Source organism: Crinia signifera, chromosome 3 (genome assembly GCF_055691185.1).
Source record: "Crinia signifera chromosome 3, ASM5569118v1, whole genome shotgun sequence".
In the NCBI taxonomy this organism is placed as follows: Eukaryota; Metazoa; Chordata; class Amphibia; order Anura; family Myobatrachidae; genus Crinia; species Crinia signifera.
In genome coordinates this window covers 366,314-387,307 of record NC_139219.1, presented here as the reverse complement: position 1 = coordinate 387,307, position 20,994 = coordinate 366,314, and the positions used below count along the sequence as shown (strand labels likewise).

The following is a 20,994-nucleotide window of genomic DNA, read 5'->3' as shown; positions in this document are numbered from 1 at the left end:
TATGATCATAAGGTTGACAGACTGATGACCGACCACTGAAGGTCGACATGCATCAAGTGCCACACATCTGAAGGTCAACATGGGCTTAGGTCGATGTGTCCCTAGGTTGATTAGGTCCACATGGGCTAGGTTGACAGTCAAAATGTCGGCATGGTTTTTTTTTATGTTTTTTCATCCCGAATGTTGACATCCCTGCATGGGTTGCTGTGCTCTGCACAATATTTTATTCTCCCACCACACCCTAGTGCAGTGGTGGGCAACAGGCGGCCCGCGAAAGGCTCATGACTGGCCCGCCACTCAAACCTGTAGCACAATGACAAGCGGCCCGACGGCTGAGCCGCTTGTCATTGTGCCCTATCTGTGCTGCCGCTGAGGAGAGCAGGGACACGCTGCGCTGCGACATCGGGCAGGTGAGAGCCAAAGACGCTGGAGAAAGACGCATCACTTCCGGCGCAAGGCATCTTGGGCAATGTAGTACGGGATCCCGGCCGCTGGGAGAGCACTGTCTGCTGCTCCTCCCTCATGCATATTTAATGAGCGGCTGCCCGGACGTCAAGTTGTCACTCCACTCATTACATTTTGCGCTGCAAAGTGCGGGGACAGGACGACACCACCGTGGCCCGCCAACAACGTGTGGAGGTGGCCAGCATGATGCGCAGCAGGAGATATCTTCTTTGGAGCAGGTGGGTGGCTGGAGCCACGGGCGGATACCCCTGCCGCTGCCTGCTTCTAATGAGGTCGGGAGGGGGACTCAGAGTTTTTACATATGAAAGTTGTGCCTTTCCTCTGCTGCCTCTTACCCAAATCCCTGCTCCACTATCTCAGAGTAAGTGACCTCTGAGACCTGACAGTTTATAAATATAATATACATCATGGGAGAAGTGGAGGTTATCAATGGCACGGCTTGCAGCTTAATGATTTCTTTATGTGCTTGTACAGGAAATATGGGGACATTGGAGGACTGGAGATTATTTTATGCTTGCAGCTTTCTGTATGTGCTTGGGCTGCACACGCCATGTGGGGACATCATGTTTGTTCTCTCTGAAAAGAAAATGGTGTCCATCCCCTTAACAAACATGAAATATGTCCCCACATGGCATGTGCAGCCCAAGCACATACAGAAAGCTGCAAGCATAAAATAAAATAATCTCCAGTCCTCCAATGCCCCCATATGTCATGTGCATGCCCAAGCACGGGTAAGTTGTCCACCACTTTGCCCGGCTGTTGCTGTTATTACCATGCATGGTGGAGAGAGAGAGAGGGAGGGAAGAGGCGGAGGTTTAATCCCCAGTGGCAACGGGCATGTAACCCCTGGCAAAGTGCACAAAACCCTTTTCTTGGCATCAAGCAAGAGACCCCTGGCATCAAGCAAGAGACCCCTGGCATCTAGCAAGAGACCCCTGGCATCAAGCAAGAGACCCCTGGCATCTAGCAAGAAACCTGTTCATGTATAGGAGATTGTATATGTGTATTTGTGGAGTGTATTCAATGCTGGAAGTGTGCCTGTATACAACAATATGTCATACCAGCATGTTCTCCACACTCACTACACTCAAGGACCCCCCCCCATTTGAGAGACCACACCCCCTTTTGCATGGTCACACCCCCTTTTCCTGAGTGCGGCCCTCGACCATTTACTGGAAGTGTTAAGCGGCCCCCCAACTGAAATTATTGCCCACCCCTGTCCTAGTGGGTGGTAGGCATGAAATACTGCCTGTCAGCACATGTCGGCTAAAAAAACATGAAAAACCCCATGTCGACATTTTGACTGTCAACATAGCACCTGTTGACCTAAGCCCATGTTGACCTTCAGGTGGGTCCACCGTGATGCATATCGACCTTCAGTGGTTGGCCAAATGCATGTCGACCTTCCCCTTGTCGACCTAGTGACCGTATACCTTTTTCTGAGAAGAGCAAAGTAGAATGTATGTGGCTACTGCATAAAATAACTGATATTGAGGTTTGTATTCAGAAATGCTTTACGATGGTTCCATGACTGTGAGAACCCTCAGCAGCAAAGGGGTTAACGGAAAATAATTTCTTATATTATTTGCAATAGTTCAGCCCTTGTTATTGCAGCTAGATTCTAGAAAGTATGTGGGAAATGCAGCAGGGTAGTAAGGAATAAACAGCTTAGCACTCACACTATTTATAACATCTGATACTGTACATTTTCTAGTTGTAAACAAGAATTGCTGTGAGCAGCTTGCATTCCATTTCTGTTCATTTGCTTGTTCTAATAAAGTTTTGTAGATTTTGGATGCTGGCCTCCTGCATGTCCCAGGGGACGTACGGCAAATAAGTGTATAAGAAATAGTTAATACAGCAGAGGCTGGTATTTCTGGGGCCTGGGCCAAGCTCAGATGTAGGGCGGACTCTGTGCAGTGTTCAAAGCTCAGTTGTTCTCCTTAGATTTCATAGCAAACAAATCAGCAGGCAGGACGAGGTCACAAAGCAGTAATGGAAGCCATTGCTAAGCACCGTACTCTCCTACTTTGTGTTGCTGGGCTAAGTGCTACCTTGGCCGTTACCTGCCTATTATTATCTAAAAGGAAAAAGAAAAGGCAGCTGAGGAAGGTGGGAGATGTCTCCCAGCTTTTCCTGTATCCTGTAAAATCATGTAAAGGAATTTCTCTGCTAGAAGCTGAATGCCAGGAGTATGGACTGCAAAGTGGCCCTCTCAAAGACAGGTAGGAAAGTGCCCAGGTCCTGCCAGGTGCAGTACCAACCCTTATCTAAGAAAAAAGACAATGGAGCTGCGCTTTGCAAAATCATGTACAATTTATTAAAAAATAAAATTAAAACACAATCAAATTCATATAATTCAAAGTTAGTGGCCACTGTGACAAACAAGACGAACACACATATAACAATGCTCTGTTTAGACTGTTAGTTGATTATTTTGAACTGTGTTCAACTTGTTAGTCCATAACATTAATATAAAACCGGTTAGTATTGCTTTAAAATCTCCCAATTATTAGGAATAACTGTCCCCCACTCATGTGCACATGTTAGTGGAATAACTCACTTATTCTTGAGGGTTTTTGTCCTTTCAAAAAAGGTGGGGATCCGGCTCTTGGTATTAAGGAGTTGGTATGACCAGATGATTTTAGCAGTTCACTGCGGTCACTGAGTATGTTACTCCCATAGACTGTATCCAGTTGCCACAAAGTTGTCCCGTCGCCCTCTACGCGTTTCTCCGCCTTCTAGTATCAGCGGCTTCCTTATCTGCATGGCTGCAGCGTCTGCTAACCTAACTATGACAGTTATCATATACTTTTTTTAATTCTTACCCTTTTGAAATCCCACGATGAAGGCAGCAGCGCTGCCGGGATAGTCAAAAAAGACTCTCCACTAGCCTCCAAACTTTCAAGTGTTCCCTGAGAACTCACCTCTTCAGGCAGCCTGTCATATTTATACACTGCACGCATAACCCTCTGAGGCACTAATGTATTATATAGCTTTTCTTCTGGACTTACAACTTGGTGGGACTGCTATGCTATTACTGGTGCCTGTCCAGTGGCATAACTACTGTAAGGCAGCCCCAGCTGCTGCTTGGGGGAGCAAGCCACAGTGGGGTCTATGTAGGCGCCAGCACCTGCTGGACACACTGACATGCTGCTGCCTGTCACTGCCCACTGGCTGAGGCGAGTCAGCCGCAGCGCTGAGGCGGCCATAACAGAGATGACAAATCCCCCCACTGATTCAATTGACTGTACACAGAGCCGGCTATTGGCTACTGTGTACAGGATGGGCATGCTGGGGTGGCCTGGGATGCGTCAGAGAATGGTTGTATGGAAGTGTCCCGGAGATTGCCCAGTGGTGGATCTAAATTTATTCAGAAGCTGTGTACATGAAGGCAGTCTTGCTGGTATATGAATACCTGTTTTTTCACTGCAAATGGGTCTGAGACTGTAGGATCCAATTAGGTAGAAGTTGAACTGGTCCAGCATGAAGTGAATGAAGGTCTGGTTTGCTTTCTCAATGGTGCAAGCTGGAACAAAGTGATGATAAAGCTCAACACGTTTCAACGTGTTCACACGTCTTCATCAGGAGCTGGGTATATATAGAGCAACCCTGGCTCTATACTGTAAATAGCCTGAGTTAATAGGGAAATCATTCCCAGATGTGATAGAGGATTTTGCAATGGTTAGCATTACTGCCTCACAGCGCTGAGGTCATGGGTTCTATCCCCACCATGTGTTATATATACAGGGCAGTACGGATGGTGTAATGGTTACATTACTGCCTCACAGCACTGAGGTCATGGGTTCTATCCCCACCATGTGTTATATATACGGGGCAGTACGGATGGTGTAATGGTTAGCATTACTGCCTCACAGCACTGAGGTCATGGGTTCTATCCCCACCATGTGTTATTTATACAGGGCAGTACGGACGGTGTAATGGTTACATTACTGCCTCATAGCACTGATGTCATGGGTTCTATCCCCACCATGTGTCATATATACGGGGCAGTACGGACGGTGTAATGGTTATAGCATTACTGCCTAACAGCACTGAGGTCATGGGTTCTATCCCCAACATGTGTTATATATACGGGGCAGTACGGATGGTGTAATGGTTACATTACTGCCTCACAGCACTGAGGTCATGGGTTCTATCCCCACCATGTGTTATATATACGGGGCAGTACGGATGGTGTAATGGTTAGCATTACTGCCTCACAGCACTGAGGTCATGGGTTCTATTCCCACCATGTGTTATTTATACAGGGCAGTACGGACGGTGTAATGGTTACATTACTGCCTCATAGCACTGATGTCATGGGTTCTATCCCCACCATGTGTCATATATACGGGGCAGTACGGACGGTGTAATGGTTATAGCATTACTGCCTCACAGCACTGAGGTCATGGGTTCTATCCCCAACATGTGTTATATATACAGGGCAGTACGGATGGTGTAATGGTTACTGAGGTCATGGGTTCTATCCCCACCATGTGTTATATATACGGGGCAGTACGGATGGTGTAATGGTTAGCATTACTGCCTCACAGCACTGAGGTCATGGGTTCTATTCCCACCATGTGTTATTTATACAGGGCAGTACGGACGGTGTAATGGTTACATTACTGCCTCATAGCACTGATGTCATGGGTTCTATCCCCACCATGTGTCATATATACGGGGCAGTACGGACGGTGTAATGGTTATAGCATTACTGCCTCACAGCACTGAGGTCATGGGTTCTATCCCCAACATGTGTTATATATACGGGGCAGTACGGATGGTGTAATGGTTACATTACTGCCTCACAGCACTGAGATCATGGGTTCTATCCCCACCATGTGTTGTATATACGGGGCAGTACGGATGGTGTAATGGTTAGCATTACTGCCTCACAGCACTGAGGTCATGGGTTCTATCCCCACCATGTGTTGTATATACGGGGCAGTATGGACGGTGTAATGGTTATAGCATTACTGCCTCACAACGCTGAGGTCATGGGTTCTATCCCCACCATGTGTTATATATACGGGGCAGTACGGATGGTGTAATGGTTAGCATTACTGCCTCACAACGCTGAGGTCATGGGTTCTATCCCCACCATGTGTTATATATACAGGGCAGTACGGATGGTGTAATGGTTACATTACTGCCTCACAGCGCTGAGGTCATGGGTTCTATCCCCACCATGTGTTATATATACGGGGCAGTACGGATGGTGTAATGGTTACATTACTGCCTCACAGCACTGAGGTCATGGGTTCTATCCCCACCATGTGTTATATATACGGGGCAGTACGGATGGTGTAATGGTTAGCATTACTGCCTCACAGCGCTGAGGTCATGGGTTCTATCCCTACCATGTGTTATATATACGGGGCAGTACGGATGGTGTAATGGTTACATTACTGCCTCACAGCGCTGAGGTCATGGGTTCTATCCCCACCATGTGTTATATATACGGGGCAGTACGGACGGTGTAATGGTTACATTACTGCCTCACAGCGCTGAGGTCATGGGTTCTATTCCCACCATGTGTTATATATACGGGGCAGTACGGATGGTGTAATGGTTACATTACTGCCTCACAGCGCTGAGGTCATGGGTTCTATCCCCACCATGTGTTATATATATGGGGCAGTATGGATGGTGTAATGGTTAGCATTACTGCCTCACAGCACTGAGGTCATGGGTTCTATCCCCACCATGTGTTATATATATGGGGCAGTATGGATGGTGTAATGGTTACATTACTGCCTCACAGCGCTGAGGTCATGGGTTCTATCCCCACCATGTGTTATATATACAGGGCAGTACGGATGGTGTAATGGTTACATTACTGCCTCACAGCACTGAGGTCATGGGTTCTATCCCCACCATGTGTTATATATACGGGGCAGTACGGATGGTGTAATGGTTAGCATTACTGCCTCACAGCGCTGAGGTCATGGGTTATATTCCCACCATGTGTTATATATACGGGGCAGTACGGATGGTGTAATGGTTAGCATTACTGCCTCACAGCGCTGAGGTCACGGGTTCTATACCCACCATGTCTTATATATACAGGGCAGTACGGACGGTGTAATGGTTACATTACTGCCTCACAGCAGAGGGCAAAGTTTTTTTTAAAGTATGTAAATAAAAAATCGAAAGTCTTATATAGCGCAGCAGATTCCGTTACAGCGTCTTATATAGCGCAGCAGATTCCGTTACAGTAACTTACATAGCGCAGCAGATTCTGTTACAGTGTCTTATATAGCGCAGCAGATTCCGTTACAGTCTTATATAGCGCAGCAGATTCTGTTACAGTGTCTTATATAGTGCAGCAGATTCCGTTAGTTTCTTATATAGCGCAGCAGATTCCGTTACAGCGTCTTATATAGCTCAGCAGATTCCGTTACAGTGTCTTATATAGCGCAGCAGATTCCGTTACAGCGTCTTATATAGCGCAGCAGATTCCGTTACAGTTACTTATATAGCGCAGCAGATTCTGTTACAGTGTCTTATATAGCGCAGCAGATTCCGTTACAGCGTCTTATATAGCGCAGCAGATTCCGTTACAGCGTTTATATAGCGCAGCAGATTCCGTTACAGTTACTTATATACAGTGGCGGATTCAGGGGGGGGGGGCACCCGGGCAAGGGCCCCCCCTGTCATTTGTTTTGTAGCTGAGGACCAGGGCTTTCTAACGAGCCCAGACCCGTGTCTCTAGCCCCCCGGGAACCGGAGATATCGCCTGGCAAACCTGTAACGGATAATATGGGACCCGTCAATTCCGACCCCCACCCGGTTCCGACGGCTGCCAATTCCCGCCCTGGCATCACAGAAGCTTGTGGTTGATTTCATTCAATTCCAAATCGTTTGGCCTTCAATATGATACCAGGCTGGTCCAAATCGGTCAATCGGTTCCAGAGATATTGCATGTAAACCGATTTTTTAATTTTTGAAATGTAATTTCATGGCTGTTCATGTTCTTTGAGGGCAGATTACTCTGGAACCAAACGTTTCAGTTTCACTGGACCAAAATCATTCAAAGCCCACTCAAAAGTTCTTCAATATAATACTTGTCTCATGTAAATGGGTCAGTTGGTTCCGAAGATATAGCTGGTTAAATGAGATAACTGGTTAAAGGGGGGAGGGGTGGTTTTCTCTCCCCCTCACACCAGAAAATGCAGGGACTAGGCTGGTGTAAAAGGGGCCAATCTGGGAATGCATTTTTCTGGTGTTAATGGGGTATTATTTCAAATAGCCAGGACCTGCAGTGCTCTGAATACAGCCAGGCTCTGCCACTGTCAGTGGCTATCACTTCTGCCTGGCGGCGGCTGTCCCCCATTTACCACGAGCATGTATTCCCCGTTGGCAATGAGCATGTAATCCCACATGGAACCTCTGGCAATGAGCATGGAACCCTTGGCAATGAGCATGTAGATAAGTAGCACTTACTGTATGTAGCATAATTTTTAATAGGCATTATGGTGTTTGGCATAATACATAATGGACATCATGCCGTGTAACTTAACGTGCAATGGACATTATGGTGTAAATGTTTAATGCGCGCCTTTGGTGGACAATGAATTTTGTCTTAATCTGTCTGGCATTATGTGAATTCTGGCTCAATCCGTGTGGCATTATTTGAATTTTGTCTCAATCCGTGTGGCATTATGTGAATTTTGGCTCAATCTGTGTGGCATTATGTGAATTTTGGCTCAATCCGTGTGGCATTATGTGAATTTTGGCTCAATCCATATGGCATTTTATGAATTTGGCTCAATCTGTGTGGCATTATGTGAATTTTGGCTCAATCCATGTGGCATTATGTGAATTTTGGCTCAATCCATGTGGCATTTTATGAATTTGGCTCAATCCGTGTGGCATTATGTGAATTTTGGCTCAATCCATATGGCATTTTATGAATTTGGCTCAATCCGTGTGGCATTATGTGAATTTTGGCTCAATCCATGTGGCATTATGTGAATTTTGACACAATCCATTTGGCATTATGTGAATTTTGGCTCAATCCGTGTGGCATTATGTGAATTTTGACACAATCCATGTGGCATTATGTGAATTTTGACACAATCCATGTGGCATTATGTGAATTTTGGCTCAATCTGTGTGGCATTATGTGAATTTTGGCTCAATCCGTGTGGCATTATGTGAATTTTGGCTCAATCCATATGGCATCTTATGAATTTGGCTCAATCCGTGTGGCATTATGTGAATTTTGGCTCAATCCATGTGGCATTATGTGAATTTTGGCTCAATCCATGTGGCATTTTATGAATTTGGCTCAATCCGTGTGGCATTATGTGAATTTTGGCTCAATCCATATGGCATTTTATGAATTTGGCTCAATCCGTGTGGCATTATGTGAATTTTGGCTCAATCCGTGTGGCATTATGTGAATTTTGGCTCAATCCATGTGGCATTATGTGAATTTTGACACAATCCATTTGGCATTATGTGAATTTTGGCTCAATCCGTGTGGCATTATGTGAATTTTGACACAATCCATGTGGCATTATGTGAATTTTGACACAATCCATGTGGCATTATGTGAATTTTGGCTCAATCTGTGTGGCATTATGTGAATTTTGGCTCAATCCGTGTGGCATTATGTGAATTTTGGCTCAATCCATATGGCATCTTATGAATTTGGCTCAATCCGTGTGGCATTATGTGAATTTTGGCTCAATCCATGTGGCATTATGTGAATTTTGGCTCAATCCATGTGGCATTTTCTGAATTTGGCTCAATCCGTGTGGCATTATGTGAATTTTGGCTCAATCCATATGGCATTATATGAATTTGGCTCAATCCATGTGGCATTATGTGAATTTTGACACAATCCATGTGGCATTATGTGAATTTTGGCTCAATCCATTTGGCATTATGTGAATTTTGGCTCAATCCGTGTGTTATTATGTAAATTTTGGCTCAATCCGTGTGGCATTATGTGAATTTTGACACAATCCCTGTGGCATTATGTGAATTTTGGCTCATTCCATTTGGCATCATGTGTAAGGGGCAAGTATAATGGGGTCTAGTATTTTGTTGCATAATGTGTAGAAGTTGTATATGGTGTTGTACACTACACTCAAGGACATGCCCCCTGTTGAGTGGCCACACCCCCTTTTCCAGAGCGCGCCTTCGGCGCGCGCACAACTACATCCTTCACTTTTGTTGCCATGGTGGGCCTGCGTACTTTAAATGCCAGGGCCTATTTTTAATCCCATTCCCACCCTCTCTCTGCCGCTCTCTTAGCATGTACACTGACACCACTAACACTGGCCCTCCCCCACCTAAACCCTCTTTTATCATGGTGCCCCCCCCTGTCATTTTATCCTGGATCCGCCTCTGCCTTAGTGTAAGGGACCATCCACTGACATGGGGTTCCCGAGTGAGTGACACCAGTAGGAGGGGCATACTGTTCAAAGCAGACACTTAGGACACCATAATTTAGCGCAGAGAGGTGTACATGAACATATCAATCTTAAAGTGACAGTGCATATGCAACTTAATCAAAAGAGAAAAAAAGAATAAAGAAAACATTCAGACATGTATGATATTGTAGGCAATTCAAATAAAGCAATGTAGAGATAGTTCTTCATTTAAACCTAATGGTGAAACACAATTAAGCTTGCGGATCCAATAACATTCCTTCTGCAGCAGGAGCTTGCCCCGATCACCTCCTCTGCGCAATGGTGGAATATGATCAAGGGCCACAAAATGGAAATCCTTAAAAGTGTGTGTTTTTTTAAAGCAAAATGTTTGGCCACTGGTGGTGTACTGGAGTCAACGGTTAACAAGGCTTTTGTGATAGAAGATGGATGCATAGCTAAACTTTCTTTGAGAGTTCGTATAGTTTTGCCAATGTAGACTAATGGACAAAAGCACACAATGGCATAGATTACATATCGACTGTCACAGTCCAAATGATGATTGATGTTGTAACTCTCCTGAGTTGATGGGTCTGTAAATTTCGGCCCTGTGAGGGCAAACTGACAGTTCACATATTTGGAGCACCTGAAACTACCTTTTTTGGCAGTCAACCAAGAGTGTTTTTTTACAGATTGTAGGTCCGATTTGGCGATCATATCCTTGAAGTTCTGACTTTTTTTTTGTATCAGAATAATGGATTTTCTTGACAAAATTGTCCCATATTATCGTCGGAGCGCAAGATGTGCCAATGCCTCAAAAAAATCTGTTTAATTTTCTCAGATGCAATAGAGTAGGTTGAAACAAATGTAAGACGTTCAATATTGGATCTGTCCTTATGCCCTGTTAATAGATCATCTTGTGAGTAATTCATACATTGACTAATAGCATTATCAATCTCAGTCTTAGGGTATCCACCTTCCAAGAACCTATCACCCATTTCACAGAGAGATACATAACGTTGATCAGGGTTGGAAGTAATACGCACTACCCTCATTAGTTGAGACAACGGTAAACCCCTTTTCAGGGGACGAGGATGAAACGAGAACGAGAGTTCGTTATTTAGCAAAGTATTTTTGTCCGTTGCTTTTCTAAAGAGTTTAGTGCTCAACAAACCCATGTTAATGGAAACATTGACATCCAAAAAACTCAAAGTAGAATCACTAAATGCCATTGTAAACTTAATAGTAGTGGCCAAAGAATTAAGATGATCAATAAATTCAGTCAGAAGCTTGGCACCGCCAGTCCAAATCATAAACAAATCATCTATATAACGAACGTAAAAAAAATATGTGACTAGAAAATAAACCGTTCGCCATGATATGTTAATTCTCATACATGTGCATGAAGAGATTTGCATATGTAGGGGCCATATTAGACCCCATAGCAGTTCCTTGTAACTGTAAATAAAAATAATTTTCGAAATGAAAATAATTTTTAGTGAGCACAATTTCCATAAGTAACAGTAAAAAATTAACATTGTCCAGTTTGTACACAAATATCAGACACAAAGATGGACTTGATGCAGTCAAAAGCTTGGTCACCGGCAGTCCCCATTATACAGGTCCTAATGTTAATTTTTTACTTCAGCCCCCCGCTTGGCCGCTGGGCCACTCATCCTCTGACTGTTTGTGTGGCCGTGGTGCCGCTGAGACAGAAATGAGCCTGCAGAGAAGTACATGGGGGCTGCCTCGGGACATTCGCCAGGACACGCAGCTCTTGGCTGCTGTGCGAGCAGCCTGTGGATGGTCTGCCGGAACACGCAGCTTCCGGCTGCTTAGATACACTGACAGCACTGGCTCATGTCAGTGTGTGTAAGCGCCGGCGGCCGGAAGCTGCGTGTCCAGGCGGACCGTCCACAGGCTGCTCGTGCAGCAGACAGGAGCTGAGTGTCCCGGCGAATGTCCCCAGGCAGCCCCCATGTACTGCAGGCTCATTTCTGTCTCAGCGGCACCACGGGCACGCAAACAGGCAGAGGATGAGTTGCCCAGCGGCCAAGCGGGGGGCTGAACTTGGGGCCCCTCTGATCGTCAGGGCCCGGGTCAGCTGTACCCTTTGACCCCCCCTGTCACCGGGCCTGGTCACATGGGCAAGGAATTCACCAATCAGACACAAAAAATGTACAATACGCCGGTATAAACACTACTAATACATTACCAGCAAAGTTCAACTCAATCCAGTAAAGTCCATTTATTAACTATGTAAAAATGGGCCCACTGGGAGGCATAGAATGTACAGAAAGTAATAAAAGACGCTAAACACAGTCCATCTGGACTGGAAGTCTTGTGCGTTCCACAGCCATCGCCGGAAGTGCACAATGGTGCAACTATCCGGGGCTTACCCCACTGAATCTATAACCCTCAAGCTTAGCAAATGAGGATCTAGTAGGCATTCAAAGTGCGCGTAAACAGTATTACATAATATAATTAAACAATAGAAAGCGGGCAGAGACTTTCAGTGGTTAGTACCTCTGAACAGTCTATCCGGACCGGAAGTAGCGTGCGTTCCACAGCAGTGGAACACACCTCCATAACTTTCTAATGCATTCGGCTGCAATTCACCGCCATTCATCAGCGGACCTATACCTCAAGGGGGGATTTCAATAACTATAGATTTATATCCAGTGTGTATTGCACAGTAGTGGCTGATAACAACATAAAAACAGCCAAAATTTATTTTACACTAAGTAAAAGCACTAATTTGGTACTAATATTTTGTTTTACCGACGCTTTATTGATGATGTTTTATGCTTTTGGCAAGGTACCAAGATTGAGTTTCATGAGATGGTACAGTATCTTAATCAGTTGGACAACCCCATTAGGTTTACTTTCCATATTGACAAAGACTCCATGAACTTTTTGGACATGACCATCTTTTGTGAAGATCATAAGCTCCGTTCAACCCTCTTTCATAAAGAGACTGACTGTAATACAGTTCTGTATGCCACGAGCCATCACCCCTCGTCACTCAAAGAAAGTCTCCCAAGTTCTCAGGAACAACAGCTCCACAGTTTGAGCTGAGGAACAGCTGTTGGAGATGCCAGTTCGTTTTGAGGAAAGAGGGTACTCACCCATTACCATCAAAAGGTGTCTGACCATGGCACGCTTTGAACAGGTTGATAAAAATGTGAATTTGACAACAACCATATGATCTAAACTTCCACATTCAACACCAATTTGCATTGTTTGGAGAAAACTATCAAAAAGCATTGGTCAATTATTAACTCAGCTCCTTATGAGACCTACCATACAATCTATTAAGGGAGTATCTACCTGGATGTCACAGGATAGAAATGGTTGCTTCAGATGCCTCGATTGTGCCACATGCAGCTCAATGTCTTCTGGGTCAACATTTACGCACCCACATAGTGGCAAGAGTATAAAAATCCATCATCTTCTTACCTGTACCTCCAAATACATAATTTACACACTCACATGCCCATGCCAAGAAAAGCAACATACCTGTAGCTATTCATTTTATGCAAAATAACCATGCCGTGTCGAGTCTCAAATGTATGGTCATCGACCACATTCCTTTACCTGCTCGTGGCGGCGACAGAGAACATATCAAACAACGAGAAGCAAGGTGGATCTCCCAATTGGGCAAATTCGTCCCCAAAGGACTTAATGAGCACAACGCACTTAATATATTTTTATAAGTATGGTCCAACTGATAATAGTAGAATCATTAAGAATTTAATAGTTCCCCGTAAGTATTACCCTGATCAGAATATAATCTAAAAGTCTAGTCTTAAGGGAGCATGAGATTGCTATTTGGTTTTAAATTGTGTGTTTTTGTTGTTTGTCTTGTAGATTTTTTTGTGTTATGAGCAATAATATGATGAATTGTATGGTCATTATGACAAGGTATTTGACGAATATGGCACATTGGGTAGTTTTTTGAATCTGGGTTGGTTATTTCCAACTCCGGTATAATTTTTGTGATTATGGTGTACTATCTACAGTACATTCGCACTCCAACTTCACGATCATGGATAATGTTTAAAACAAAAAAATTTCTGGTACTTGTGTAGTTTCACAGCGGCAGTTACGTAGTTAGCGTAGCGTCCCTGTCAGAATCAGTGTAGTGTTCCCACAGCCGCTTAAGTAGTTAGCGTAGTCAGTCAGGCGTCCCTGTCAGTATCAGCTTCATATTCCCACGCTAGCCGGAGCTTAGGTAGGTCGCATAGTCAGTCAGCGTTACGCAGTTAGCGTAGTTAGTCAGCGCTTATTACATTGTGTGGGAACCATTGACCATTTTAACCTGCCTGACATGACAGGTGTGAATGTGTTTCTGAAACACCCCCACTATCCACGCCAGCCCAAAGCATGGGAGCGCAGCGAGCCCCGCAAGGGGTTGTGGAATATACGTCAAGTAATACGCGTCCCCTCGCGGGGCTTGCTTCGCTCGCCACACTTTATAAAATCAACTCCATGCCGACATGGATAGTGGAGGTATGAATAAATAGGGAGGAGGCATACCGCGTCCCCTTGCGGGCTCGCTATGCTCTCCACGCTTCGGGCTGGCTATGCTCGCCATGCTTCGGGCTGGCTATGCTCGCCACGCTTCGGGCTGACGTGGATACTGGGGGTTTCAAATGGAGGCATTTGCCAGTATGTAACATGGAGCAATGGCAAATGAGTCCTTTATTGTGCAGGAGATGCACATGCTACCGAACCCCTATCCCTGTCGGCATGGTTGCCGTACCCTGCCACAATACTTACTGAGACTGCATCTCAGACAGATGGAGCCCCTCTCCACCAGCTCCCGCCAGTGCAGAGGATCTGGCGGTTACTGGCGCTGTGTGAGAGGCGCTCACTATGCTTGCCAGGGACGCCGGGGACAGAGCAAGGCTGCCGCGGAGACACTACACTTACTACTGATGCTGATTTTAGTTCTACCAGCTATACCTCTATTTATGCTGTATTTTATCTACACACCCTGTACGTTACCTTGTAATGTGTTTTTGTTTTCTATGTACGGTGCTGCGGAGACTTTGTGGCACCTTATAAATAAACAAGCTACTACTACTACTACTACTTTGCTAGGCAGCCGTTGGGCTACGCTGAAACTACACAAGTAAATCAGCCATTGGGCTACACTGATAACGTAGCTTCAAGCGTTGCATAAGCTGCCGCTGTGAAACTACAAAAGTACCAAAATTCTATTCTGATATTTATGTAGACAATAAGATGTGGCACAATAATATTTGATAGTTTATAATAGGTTGGTTTTTATTGTCTTATATTAATACCTGTGTGTTCCAACTTAGTACTTCTATTTACCAGGTGCCTCATTCATTGATCATTATGAAAACTATCTGTAGTTTTTAGTCCATGAATTGTGTGTTTGTGGAGGAGTGCTTTTTACTATGTATGTACAGCATAAAAATATGTGTCTGGTTTTGATGTTATCAGACACTACTGTGCAATACACACTGGGTATAAACCTATAGTTATTGCCCCTTGTGGTATAGGTCCACTGCCGTATGCATTATAAGTTATGGAGGTGCGTTCCACTGCTGTGGAACGCATGCTACTTCCTCTCTCTCATCTCTCTCTCTCATCTCTCTCTCTCTCTTTCTCTCGTACAAAGGTTACATCATTTGATTACTGACATAATACAAATTACCTGTTATTTCATTGCAGACATTGGCTTGTTGTCAAGGAGGACAAAGTACATGTTACAGCACGACAGGAGCCACGGATGGTACTGATAACAGCAACCTGTAAAGATGGACAGTTATCTCTCAGTGCCCCAGGAATGGAGGGTTTGAACATCCCCCTGAAACTTTCCAAAAAGAATGCAATTTTTGCCTGCAAGTATGTCATTTAAAGTGCACCTTATTTTCCTTGTCATTTCTTGTGTAAATGAAGATGATCTGTATTATCATCACTTTCTGACATGCGCAGGGTTGGAGAGTTATACCATATATTATCTCTGGTTAGGGGTAACAGCGTTATTCGAATATAGGTCCTAATTCAGCTTGGATGACTTCTGCGATCCTTGGTGCAAGTCCCAATGGTGGGGGAACTGCACATGCACAATAGTGGTCCTGAGTGACAAGCAGAGGCGTTCATTGAGAGGAATGGCTGGAATTTCCGGAGACAGGGGTGTGTCACCCCTGTTTTTTAAGGACTGTACAGCAAAGTGCAGTTTCCTTGTCCTCGCAGCCTGAGTAAGGTTAGACTTAGGCTGCAGAGGGACAACGTGGTCGCAATATTCCTATTAAACTATAACCTCAGCGCAGTGTAATGCAATTGCAAATGCAGACAGGGGTAGTATGCACCTGCTCCTGCATTTACAGTGCTTAAGAATTGCATATGCTAAATTGCTGCGAGCAGCTTAGCATATGCAATCCTTACTGAATTAGGCTCATAGTACAGAGTAAAGCGGTAATGTTACCAAACACAGCGCTAGAGGGTAACAGCATAGGGGGCAACAATGGGGGCATGATCAGGCTAATTGTCTCATTAGGCTACACCCTCGCGGGAAAATTACCACAATCATATATATTGTTTCTAGAAGGTGATTTTTGGTGACGATCCCTTTTTCTGCCTTCACACTTAACCAAAATTAAGAAACATAGAATAAACGGCAGATCAGAACCACTTGGCCCATCTAGTCTGCCCCTCTCGTAAACATGTTACCTCATATTTGATCCTTTTGTAAGGATATCAATATGCTTATCCCAAGCATGTTTACATTTTTATACTGTATTTGCCTCTACCACCTCTGATGGGAGGCTATTCCACTTATCCAAGTTGATAAATAAGGTACCATTTGAAAGAGTACATTTTCCGCTTCTGCTGAATTGTTAATTTAGAATTGCACATTGTATTGTTTGTTTAAAAATGGAAGGTAAGACACCGGAATTGATGACTCCTTTCTTGTTTTTTATAACAGAATGTTTTTGTGCTGAGGTGTCGACAGGCTTTCCTAATGTCACAGCTTTTCTATATTTTACACTGTTTTGATTGCAGTTACTCTATGCATGTCTGTCTATTGCTATAAGTTCATACTGTTTAGCCATTCAGAGATGTTGACATTGTGGGGTGTAAGGTCACTACCCGCCCTGTGTGTTATGTTTGGTGGAGTGCCTTGTATCAGGTGCTCCACTTCGACTCTGTATGGAGCCGCTATCTTTTATGTGTGTGTCTCCCCTTCCTCTTGTGTGTGTGTTTCCTTTCCCTTCCTCTCCCCCTTTCCCTTGTTCCAGTTGTGTCATCTGTAGACTCTTTATCTGCCCCCCGGTATGCCTTATGGTGAACTTTATATCACTTAATGTTAAAGGGTTGAACTCCCCCCAGAAGCGGAAGCTGGCCTTGACTTCTTTTTATAAGATGAAGGCCAATATAGTAGCGGTCCAAGAAACGCACTACATCAAATCCGCCCCTCCTAAATTTTCGGATAATAGGTTCCCTCACTGTTATACTGCAAACGGGCCCTCAAAAAAAGGGGGAGTGGCAATATTAGTGTCCTCCAAGTGCTCTTTCTCTGTTGCTTTCCAGCTGGCAGATCCGGAGGGTAGATACCTTATCCTGGTGGGCAAGCTAGACGAAATGGAGGTTACTCTTATCTCTTGTTATGCTCCTAATTCTGGGCAGATTAGGTTTTGTAGGAAACTGTTTGCTTTAGTTGATAAACACTCTAAGGGTGCGGTCATTATGCTGGGTAGTTTTAATATGGTTCCTGATGACAAGTTGGATAGATCTAGGTCATCGAAGGGATTTTCCCATGCTTCGCCAAGTCTATCCAACAGTTTTCGTCAACTAATGGGTGAAATTAGTTTATACGATGCTTGGGGAGCCAAAAACCCCTCTGTGCGTGATTACACATTCTTTTCCAACCCTCACCACACTTACTCTAGAATAGATTTAGCTCTCACTGACAGATGGACTTTGTTATCCACTACCAAGGCCGATGACTTGGTCTGACCACTCCCCTCTGTTTATCCAATGTGAATTTGCTTTACGTAAAGTCTCCCCTGGCCCACGGAGGTTGGGACTTCACGCCCTGTCCCACCCTGACTCGTATAGCGCCATTAGGAACTCTTTGTTGTCTTTCCTAGCTACTAATGATCCAAAGGACACAAATGTATACAACCACTGGTGTACTCTAAAGGCTGTGGTGAGGGGGTCGGCTATTCAAGCTGCTTCTAGACTGCGGCTTACGCAGGCAGATGAGGTTAGGAAGTGTGAGGAAGAGGTAATTAGCCTTGAAGCAGAGCATAAGTCTAGACCAGATAACAAATTACTCTTTGGCTCACTCCGTTCAGCGTGTGAGAAACTGAATACATTATCCCTTAGGGGCATTATGAAAAATTTATTTAAGCTAAACCAGAAATTCTATGTCTTAGGCAATAAGGCAGGACGCCTCCTGGCTAGGAAGCTGAAGGGACGGCAAGCTAGGGCTAGAATTCACAATGTCTATAATGCTGCTGGTACCAAAATATCTGACCCTTTTGAAACTGCTAATACTTTTGCTGATTATTATTCTACCTTATATAACTTGAGGGCGGATGAAGAGACCCCCCAACCTATTGCCTCTGAGATTGATGAGTTTCTTAGTGGTGTTGCCCTTCCGGGCCTGAAGCCTGGGGTTATTGACTCATTATGTGCTCCTTGGAGTCTGTCTGAAATTGAGGCAGCTATTGATTCTCTGCCCAAGGGCAAGGCTCCGGGCCCGGACGGGTACCCTTCTGATTTCTATAAAAAGTTTAGAGATTGCACCGGTCCTTTTGCAAGTTTTTAACACCGCTTCTGAGACTGGGGCGTTCCCTAAGGAGATGCTTGAGGCGCAGATTGTCACAATTCCTAAGCCGGGTAAGCCCCCCTATGGTACAAAATTACCGCCCCATAGCATTGCTGAATACCGACCTCAAGTTGTACGCCAAAGTAATCGCTAATAGATTGGGCCCCCTTCTTCCTTCTCTTATTGCCCCTGATCAAGTGGGATTTGTCCCGGGTCGGCAGGCCCCGGACAACACCCGCAGAGTCTTTAACATTATGGAAAGTTGCGAGCTCGGAGGAACCCCTATGCTATTTCTGTCTTTAGTTGCTGAAAAAGCATTTGATAGACTGCATTGGGGCTTCCTTAGAGCTGTCTTGGGCAAATTTGGATTTTCTGGTAGGTTTTTAGACTCTGTTTTTGCGCTATATTCCTCCCCCTCAGCCAAGGTTTTTGTTAATGGGTGCCTCTCTAACTCATTTGATATATCGAATGGCACTAGACAGGGGTGCCCCTTATCCCCACTTATATTCGCCTTGGCTATGGAACCCTTGGCTGAGAAAATTAGAACCTCTGTCCATATTGAGGGCCCAGAGTTGGGGGGAATATCCCACAAAATAAGTCTATTTGCGGACGACGTCCTCTTGTGTCTTTATAATCCAAAATCCTCTCTGGTTGAATTACATAAAGTGTTATCCTTCTATTCTAAGGTCTCGTACTATAAATTGAATACCTCTAAGACGGAGGCTCTCCCCATTAACATTCCTCTAGAGCAGATTAAACTTTTAAAAGATCAATACCGCTACGCTTGGCAATTGACCTCGATAAAATATTTAGGTGTCCAGATTACCAGAGCCGCAGATATTTTTATCTGCAATTATAAACCCCTTCTTGTGGCTTTTGAAAAACTGACTAATGAATGGTGTCTACATGAGGTGTCCTGGCTGGGTCGCATTGCTGCAGCCAAGATGGTCTTACTCCCAAAACTATTATATTTGTTTAGGGCAATTCCCAGAGTTCCTCCTAAATCCATCTTCTTCGAATTCAATAAACTATTTGCCAGATATATTTGGAAGGGGTCTAGGCCTCGTATTGCTAAACAGGTTCTTGTCTTGCCAAAGCAGGCCGGAGGTGTTGCCTATCCTGAATTGTATACATATTTTGCGGCCTGTATGTTGAATCAGGCCAGGGACTGGTTGGCTATCGGGCATCATAAACCCTGGGTAGTAATTGAACAATCCTTCCTACCCAAGTTGAGCATAGCAGACCTACTTTGGCTCCCACATAAACAGGTGCCGTCTTAGACGGGACCAGGTGCTGCAATTAGGGACACTCTGACCATATGGCGGGAACTGGTGTCTAAATTGGGAGATAATGCGAAGCTTGGCTCAAACTTAGCTATTACAGCGATAGCAGCCCTCATTCCCAATTTGAACTTGGATAAGTGGGTAGCTGGTGGACTTGCCCTTTTCTGAGATTTCAGGGAAATTTGGGGTCCCACGGCAGGATTTTTACAAGTATTTGCAGATTCGACATTGGTTATCGGCTTGCTCTAGCGGGTTGAGTAGGTTACCCACCCTCCCTAGACGGCTAGAAGTTTTGCTTACTTCGCAATCGCATAAAGGGGGTATTTCCAGATGGTATAAGGAACAGTTAAATTAATTTTTCATACTAGATGGGAGAGAGATCTGGGTAGAACTCTCCCTAAAGAGGATTGGGATTCCATTGTTATCTCGTGCTTTAAGACTTCTAAATGCCTGAGTCATTCAGAAATGTTTTATAAGCTATGTCATAGGGCGTATCTTACCCCTCAGCGTCTCCACAAAATATGGCCTGCGGTATCTAATCTCTGCTGGAGGGAATGTGGCAATGTGGGATCTATTATACACATTTTCTGGGATTGTCCAAAAATTCAACCAATATGGGAGGAGGTTTTTGCCCTCTTGAGTGAAGTAGTGGGGATGTCACTCCCCCTGGATCCGGTCTTAGCCCTTTTCCATTTCTCCCCATGTATTTTGAAAGAGGATAGATATTTAGTCGGTCAGATCTTAATCGCCACTAAGGCGGCGATAGGCCAGCTCTGGAAGTCATCTGAGGTACCTGATTTGCATCACATAGTTAATAAAATTCATAAGCACTTTCTGTTTGAAACCATTGATAGTAAATACACGTCCTCTGCTGACTCCATTCATTTTTAATGGTTTAAGTGGACTACCTATAGGGAAAAAAATTGCCTCCCACTAGGTCTGTCATTTAACACTGTCTTGTCAGCATCTCCAACTGTTGACGTGTAGTTATTCATATGTCTCCTTATACATTTCCTTACCTTGTCTTCCCTCTCCTGTACTTCCC

General features: G+C 44.6%; 1 protein-coding gene across 2 annotated transcripts in view; it reads left to right on the top strand.

Moving 5' to 3' along the window:
• Positions 1 to 2,406: 2,406 nt before the first annotated feature.
• LOC146063112 (mitochondrial amidoxime reducing component 2-like) overlaps positions 2,407 to 20,994 on the top strand; it is a 147,800-nt gene continuing 129,212 nt past the window's right edge. Inside the window, exons 1-2 of one of the 2 annotated variants that reach the window (XM_083175126.1) lie at positions 2,407 to 2,690; positions 15,561 to 15,734. In XM_083175126.1, coding sequence (XP_083031252.1) covers positions 2,461 to 2,690; positions 15,561 to 15,734 — 404 coding nt within the window. In that variant the 5' untranslated portion in view covers positions 2,407 to 2,460. The remainder of the gene's footprint in view (positions 2,691 to 15,560; positions 15,735 to 20,994) is intronic. The other variant, XM_083175125.1, reaches the window with a different exon arrangement.